Source organism: Tamandua tetradactyla, chromosome 7, assembly GCF_023851605.1.
Source record: "Tamandua tetradactyla isolate mTamTet1 chromosome 7, mTamTet1.pri, whole genome shotgun sequence".
NCBI classification, from domain to species: domain Eukaryota; kingdom Metazoa; phylum Chordata; class Mammalia; order Pilosa; family Myrmecophagidae; genus Tamandua; species Tamandua tetradactyla.
In genome coordinates, this window is record NC_135333.1 from 124,404,633 (window position 1) to 124,412,627 (window position 7,995).

Consider the following 7,995-nt stretch of genomic DNA (forward strand, 5'->3'; position numbering starts at 1 on the left):
CTACGCCTGGCCCCTGGTCTCCATCCTTCAACCTGCTATGCTCATGGCTGCTCTGCTTCCTGCTTCCCAACAGCGACCCACCTAGTTGGGAGTACACCTTATGTACCACCATTCCCTACAGAGTCTGGAAGGGGTGAATTTCGCTCCCTAACCCTTGAACCCATAACTGCTGAAGCCAGTCGCACCCAACAGCCCCCCAGTAGGGCAGGGGCTGCCCTCATGAAACAGGTGAGAGAGCTCCGATTCTCCACCTGGTGACCTTGAAGAGCTGGAAGCTGGCCGAGGAGCCCCCTCTGCACACTGGCCTCCACTGGCAGGAGCTTCTTTTGGACTTGCTGCCCAGCTCTTTAGAGGACAGCAGCGGGGTCTGTGTCCCACAGCACAGCCATGTGTGAAGGCCTGGGTGTAAAGGAGGTAGGGGAGACGCTTCCCTACCCCTCCCTTCTACTTTCCTCCATCAAATAAACTCCCCTGTGGACAGATCTGGTTTAATTTTCTTTGCCCCCGAAGGGGAATGGAACATCTGGTGGAGATTTGAGGGAGAGTAAGCATGAGGGTGTAAGCGATGGGGCTCCATCTGAGTGTGTGGAAGAGAGCTGCAGCTGTGGGCCGTGCTGGAGTCAGTGGGGGGGAGTGTATATGCTGTGTGGTCCAGCTTGTGTGCATGTGTGAATCTGTGTTTGTGTGTGTGTACACACTATGGGTGTGTGACTGTGTATAACTGGGGGGGAGGGGCAGATAGAAAAATGTTTGTGTGACTGAGTACCTGTGTGTGTTTGTATGCACTTGTGAGTGTGGTGCGTACACATGTTTACCCCAGGGTGGGTCTCTGGTGCATCTGTGTGCTGGGGCACATGTGTCATCTGTCTATATTTGAGTGTATCTATATGCTTGTGGTTTTGAGTGCATATGAGTGAGGGTATGCAAGTGGGAGCCTCAAGATGGGTTCATGCATCTGAATGTGTGCTGTGTGTGGTTTGCACTCAGGGCTGTCTCAGTACCAGAACTGGAGTGAGAGAAAGGAGAGACAATGCTGGGTAAAAAGCTGGCAGAGCAGAGTTCACAGGGCAGTTCTTTGGGAGATGCTAATCCTCAAGTGCTAACAACCCTGCCTTCTCCCATCCTGCTCACTGCCCGCTCCTCCAGGAGCTCTTCCCTCCTTCCTCCTCCAGGCCCCCTGTCTGTCTCAGGACCAGGGACTGCCACTGCCCCTGGGACTCTGGCCTCTCTGCCCCGGCTTCCTCAGAATCTTTCTAATAAAGGATCTGACTCCTTCTCTCCCTCTCTGTCTCTGTCTCTCCCACCCCCTGCCCAAACGGCTGCCTTCTGGGAGAAGTGGCAGGTGATCAATAGTCACTAATCACTAATCACTAATTACTAATTAGCCGAGGGAGGGCAGGGGCGGGGCCCTGCGGGATCATCCAGCCCTATCCCGCCTCGGGGCAAGGATTAGGCCCGAAGCTAGTGTCTCTCAGAGCCAGCTGGCCCCAGCCCCTGGTCCAGCCACCCACCCTGCCTCCTTCCCCCTCCGTTCTCCCAACTAATCTCTGGCTGGGCCACTTAGACACGCGCCGCCTGGGCTGGGGCCCGAGAGCCGCTGGCGGGGATTTGGGGGTAATCGTGGGCTGCAGCTGGGCCTGGGGCACAGGGAAGGGGGGCTCTGTGACAGCTCCCTTGGGCCAGAGCCTGCCAGCAGAAGCCAGCCCCTGAATGGGAGGGGAACCCATTGGAAAGGAGAATTTAGAGGGTCATGCGCCTGGGGTTGGGGAGCAGCCAGAGAACCTAGACAGGGCAACTGGGGAAGAGGGGAGGTAATTAGGGAAGAGAAATAAAATAGGGGTCATTAGGGTCAGTCATTGGGTAATTGGGGAGGGGCGAAGTGACCATAGAAAGAGACCAGGTTAGTGGGGGCAGAGGGATCACAGGAGGTTAGAGATGCGGTAATTGGCAAAGAGATGGGGGAACTTTGGACAGGGCCCAAGCAACTCAGGATAGGTGGGGTCCCTGAGGGGGACAGGGTAACGGAAAGGGATCAGGGTAACAGAGGAGGGCAGGATCGTGAGGGACAGCTCCCGGGGTCAAGCTTTGCCCGGAGCAGGGGCGGGGTGCAGGGTGGGGGGCGTTGCCCGGCTTGGGTGGGAGCAAGCTGCCCGGCGGGGCGGGAAGCCGGGAGCGCTACCTTGAGCGCTGGAAATTGGCGAGTCTCCCCCTCTCCTCCGCCTGCCCCTCCTCCACCTCCCGCCCACTCCCCCTCCGGCTCCGGCTTCGGGAAATTACATCCCTGCTCCGCGGTTCCCCTCCACCCCCACCGCGCCCTGGAGCCGGCGCCTTTATAGGCACATTTATTGCAATAATAAAGTGAGGCGCGGGGCGGGGGGCGGGGGGTGGCCGTTCCCGGGGGGACAGCGCCGGCTCTTGGAAGCAGGGAAATAAAATAAAATAAAATAAAATCAAAATTCAGATAACGGTGAGCCTTGCGCTGCAGGCCTCCAGCAGGCGGGCTGGCGGAGCTGAGGGGGAGGGGGCGCCCGGCCCAAGGGCAGAGCCGGCCCCCCCAGCGGTCCCCCGCCCCCGGAGCTGTAGGAGGGTCTGGAAAGGGGGCTCCCTGTCTCCACCTGCCTTCGCCCCTCCCATAGCCTGATCCTGCCGGGTCTTCTGCCTTTTCCTCTGACTGGTCTCCCATTCCTGTCCTCAGCTCCTGTCTCCATCTGTTCTTGTCCCCCATTTCCCATTCCGGTCCCTATTCCTGTCCCCCATTCCTATCCCTCTAGTCTCTGCATCCATCAGCATCCCTGTTTCTTCCCAATAACCATTCCAGAATCCCCATTTCTGGCCCCACCTCCATCCCGTCCCCAACCCCATCTCCCAGTCTCTGCTCCATCCTCATTCCTGCCTGTTCCTAATGCCCATCTCTCACCTACTGGCCCTGCCCATCCCCATCCCCATTTTGGTTTCCATCATCATCTTCCAGGTCCCTACCCCAGTGGCATCTTTGTCTGCCCAATGTGGTCCCCATCATTGATCTCATTCCTGTCTCCATGCCTGTCCTTGCTGCACCCTATACTGTTTCTGCCTGGTCCCCAATCCCAGCCCTCTTCCATCTCTGTCCCAGTCCTCAACCCAACCTATCCTGTCCACCCACTCCTGTCCTCACCCCCATCTCTGTCCTTGGTTCCCAGCCAGACTTTGGACAGCCCTGACTGCGGTGCCCCAGCCTCTTTCTAGGCGTCTGGGCTCAGTACGCTTTTCCCTCCCCTTCTCCAACCCAGGCCGAGAACACTCCCTTCCCCAACCACAGAGTGCTGTCCCTTCCCTGGCCAGAATGCTGAGCGGCCCCGCCTGACCCACACGGCAGGAGAGAAGCAACCGACTGGTCTCGAGGCCCCGGGGAGGTGTGCCCTGCAATGCGGCTGGGGGGGCCAACAGCCTGATCCTCCCCCCCCACATTCCCAGCGATTCTATCCCAAGTGAGCCCCCCTCCCCCCGCAGAGTTTGCTTAGCAGCAAGAGGCAGCCTCGACTCCCCTCTGCTGCGTGGGCCGTCCTGCCTTGGGGGCAAAGCGCTCTGGCAGGGCTCCCCCCCCCCCCCCGAGGCGTGGCCCTGGAGGAACCTGGTGCAGCCTCCCCCCTCAATCCCCCAGCCGCCACACACCTCCGCCCCCTGCGCCGACAGCTGTGCTAGCCTCTCCCCTCCGCAAATGTCACCGCGCCCAATTAGCTTAATTAAACCAGCTCCAGAGCGAGGGGTACCCATTCTCGGACAACACCCCGCTCCTGCTTACAGCCGCAGAGGGGGAGGGACAGCTCTGTGGGTGCTGGGGCAGACAGGGGCACCCTTCCCACCCTGTTTTCCCCTCACTCCCACCCCCAACCATGGTTGGAGAAAGATAGAAAGCCTGAAGGACAGAGCGGGGGAATCACAGGTAGAGAGATAGAAACAGAAAAGCAGAATGAAAGGAAGAAATTAGAGTCAGGGACAGAGAGTGAGGAAGAGACTGAGAGACAAAAAGAGACTGAAGGAAGAGTCAGAGGGAGAGAGAGAGGGAGAAACAGTGAGAAAGCGAGAGCGAGCGAGCAGAGAGAGAGAGAGAGACCGTGTGAGCAAGGAAGCCAGAGGGAGGATTTTATTTTATTTTATTCCATGTTCCCATTTCTCGGCTCGTTTCCTCGCAGACTCTAGCCCCTCCCTGTCCAAGCTCTGCCCCCCCAAGGTCGCTTTGGCTGTCACACCCCCCCTCGCCTTTCGTTTTTATCTTGGCCGTCTCTGCAGCGGGTGGGGGATGCAGGCGCCCAAAGCCTGGGGATTTGCTGGGATCAGAGAAGCGGAGACAGCAATTTGTCTGGGATCAGAAGGGGGGGTGAGAATGCCCTGGCGCCCCTCCCCACCCTGCCAAATCTCATCCCCTCCCCTAGCCCTTTGGAGGAGTCCTTGAACTGAACGGAGGCCCACGAGATCTTGGGCTAAGTACAGCACACAGTGGAGTGGGATGGGCTGTGCTGGGAGGGTCTTCAGAGACATTTGAGGTTCCAGCAGCTAGCAGTGGGGACTGATGGCCATCCGAGCTGGCTGGGGAAAGTGAGCAGTTAGGCCTGCAGGGATGAGGCAATTAGGGGTCGGAGTTCAAATGAACCCCCACCCTTCAGCTTTTCCCAGAAACCCCACTCACTCCCTCCTCTGGTTCCCTCTCCCAGGCTCAGGCCCTGCCCTCCCCAAACCCACCTCCATGGAAGCTCAGCCCCTCCTTCTGGGAGGCCTCTTCCCCACCTCCTGTGGTCTGCAGCCCCTTCCTCCAGCCCCTCGCAGGCTGCCAGCTCAGGCCTGCCAGAGTCTGAGTCTATCACTCTTGCCGCCCCTGCCCCCCTTACCTGGGCTGGGAGGAGGGCTGGATGGGAGGAGGAATGAGGGGGGGCGATAAATATGTATGACGAGCGGGCGGCGTCGGCATTAATAACCCAGGATCGCAGTGCTGCGCTGCGGGGATGGGGACCAGGCGGTGGAGATTCTAGCCCAGCAGCTTGGCTTTACCATTCCTATCCCCCGTGGGCACATGGCGTGTGCACAGTGGTGTGTGCAAACAGAGGGTGGCACTTCTTCCTTTACCTACCCCAGGCTCAGTCTGCAGGCCAGTGTGGGACAAGCCCCCCCCCCCATTCATGTAGGACTCACGATGAGACCACACGTGTTCTATCACTGTGGATACATGGACACAAACCCTTTAGAAAGAGCTTGCTGCATGGATGCAGGATGATAGGAACTCACACAGAAAAAATGACTCCCCCAGGTAATCGCATGCAGCTACCCTCAGACCAACATACACAGACCTGCAGATGACCCAGGCACACAACAGTCTGACATACAGCACCACAAACTGACACACACTGCCTCACTCAGACCAACACTCACAGAGACATTACACCCACAGCCACCAACCTGGACACATAGATAGCCTCCAAAGACTGACATGACAGATATACGGCCACCCCCTGACACCACAAAACACCCATGACAGTTGGACACACACACAAACTACGAGGACTGCTACATGCACAGCCACCCAGGCAGATATATATATGACCATAAGTCGACAGTCACACACTTGGTCAGTCACCCAAGTCACTCCAAGCAGACGGACACACACATCCCAGGCTGACAGACACACAACCACTGCAGACTGACACATAAAGCCTACCCCCCCCCCCGCAGACCACACCAATCAGGGCCACACCAAATGCTCTGGCTAGCACGGGCTGACTGACACACTCTGACACAGGCGCCTCTTCTTCTCCCTCTTCCTCTCTGGCGCTGCATCTCCATATTTCTTCCTCTGGCGCTGTCCCCATCTCCTTCATAACTGGCCACCTCCCCGCCCGCCCCCGCCCCGCTCCCAGATAATTGATGGCCCGGGCCTGGCCCGGCCGCTCCCGCCTCTCGATCCATCTTGTACTCGCGCCCGCGCTGTCTCCCTGATCGGCCGCCACCTGAGACGCCTGGAGATGGGCGGGAGCGGGCAGGGGACAGTTTCTCCAGCCGCCTCCGAGCCCAGGGAAGGACCACCAGGCGGCGTCCACCACAACAGGAGGTGTGGAGGCGGGGGGGGGGGGGTGCTCATTTGGTCCCCAAGCCTCAACCCGAGCCTGACTCTGGACTCTTTCCCGTCGCTCAATGGGCTTCCCGCGCCACCTCGTTGCACTGGATTCGGGGCTGGGCCGGGGTGGGGCGTCCGTAGTCGCGGCAGAAGCACCGAAGGTCTTCACGCCTCTTTCTCGATGCTGGATGTTGACAGTGGCCACTGTCTCACGAAGCACTATAGCTTCTTGCTGGCACATTACCTCGAACCAACCAGGAGCCAAGCTAGGGTGTCATTTCACAGATGTGCAAGCTGAGGCCTGGGCAGAGGAAGTGACTTGGCCGAGACCACATAGTTGGAAAGGGGCAAAGTCTTTTAAGCTCTCGACTGCGCGATTCTATTTGGTCTCCTAGCGGCTGTGGAAAGGGATTGGCACGGGCAGGGCGTGGGCGGGGTGGCCAGGGACAAACCCAGCTTCCGTCTATCCTCCTCTTTCTTCGTCTACAGGGCGTCACCGCCCAGATAACGGAGTCCGGGAGGCCGCGGTACCTGGAGCTGCGCCCCGCCGCTGCCGGAGGGGGCGCCCCTGGCCAGCGGCTCCCTGCGCCCAACTCTCCCGACGGCCTGGGCTCTGCCCGCGCCTGGAGCTGGGCCTGGCTCGCTAACCACACCGGGGCGCTGGCCCGGGCGGGGGCCGCCGGGGCGCTGCCTGTGCAGCGCAGCAAGCGGAAGCCGTCCATCAAAGCGGCCCGCGCCAAGAAGATCTTCGGCTGGGGGGACTTCTACTTCCGAGTGCACACCCTCAAGTTCTCGCTGCTCGTGACCGGCAAGATCGTGGACCACGTCAACGGCACCTTCAGCGTGTACTTCCGCCACAATTCGTCCAGCCTGGGCAACCTCAGCGTCAGCATCGTGCCGCCCTCCAAGCGTGTCGAGTTTGGGGGCGTCTGGTTGCCCGGGCCGGCTCCCCACTCTCTGCAGTCCACGCTGGCTCTGGAGGGAGTGCTCCCGGGGCTGGGACCTCCGCTGGGGATGGCGGCGGCGGGACCCGGGTTAGGAGGCCCACTCGGGGGCGCGCTGACGGGTCCACTCGGGGGCACGCTGGGAGTGCCCGGGGCCAAAGAGTCACGAGCTTTCAACTGCCACGTGGAGTATGAGAAGACAAACCGCGCGCGCAAGCACCGCCCGTGCCTGTACGACCCGTCGCAGGTGTGTTTCACCGAACACACGCAGAGCCAGGCCGCCTGGCTTTGTGCCAAGCCCTTCAAAGTCATCTGTATCTTCGTCTCTTTCCTCAGCTTTGACTACAAACTTGTGCAGAAGGTGTGCCCAGACTATAACTTCCAGAGCGAGCACCCCTACTTTGGATAGGGCGCTCTGCCCCCGACCCCCCCCCCCCCCCCCCCCCCCCCCCCCCCGCCCCGAGCTTTCAGCCAAATCCCGGCCTGGCTTGGTGGGACCCCTCCCCGCGCCCCGCCCTCCTGCGCCCGCGCTCACCCCTTCTGCTCCGGGGCGGAGGGAACAGCCGTCCGGGGACCACCAGCCGGCGTGGGTGTTCTTTTCCTTATGAGGAATACCCACGAGGCTGGGGTAGCCCTCTCGACCACACCTCAGAGTGGAGGGGTAACAGCGCAGCCCAGGTTAGGCCGTTCCAGCGTCCCCTTTATCTACACGTGGTCCCCTTGCGCCCCCAGCGCTGGGCTGGGCGTTCCCTTTGCTCTCAGCTTTAATAACGCCTGGTCTGGCAGCCACATCCCACCCTGATTTACCCCCAGGCGCTTGTCCTCCCATGGCACCCTGTCCTCTGATAAAGATTGGCCGCCTATAAACTCCGGCCTATGGCCCCTCCCCTGTCTGCTATAAGCCTGTCCCCTTGTCCCCCAACCTTGACTAGGGTAGCCCAAGCAGAGCTGGCAGAGGCACTCCAC

The 7,995-nt window shown here is 60.3% G+C and overlaps 1 protein-coding gene across 1 annotated transcript; it reads left to right on the forward strand.

Moving 5' to 3' along the window:
• Positions 1 to 6,370: 6,370 nt before the first annotated feature.
• NXPH4 (neurexophilin 4) lies at positions 6,371 to 7,449 on the forward strand. Its single transcript, XM_077168274.1, has 2 exons — positions 6,371 to 6,399; positions 6,481 to 7,449. Exons 1-2 carry the CDS (start codon positions 6,371 to 6,373, stop codon positions 7,436 to 7,438), a joined length of 987 nt encoding a protein of 328 aa, XP_077024389.1. The 3' UTR covers positions 7,439 to 7,449.
• Positions 7,450 to 7,995: the final 546 nt, after the last annotated feature.

Coding starts and splice junctions, on each gene's coding strand:
- NXPH4 (XM_077168274.1), top strand. CDS start 6,371: ATGTGCAAGCTGAGGCCTGGGCAGAGGAA. Junction 6,400..6,480: donor CTGAGGCCTGGGCAGAGGAA/GTGACTTGGCCG, acceptor TTGGTCTCCTAG/CGGCTGTGGAAAGGGATTGG.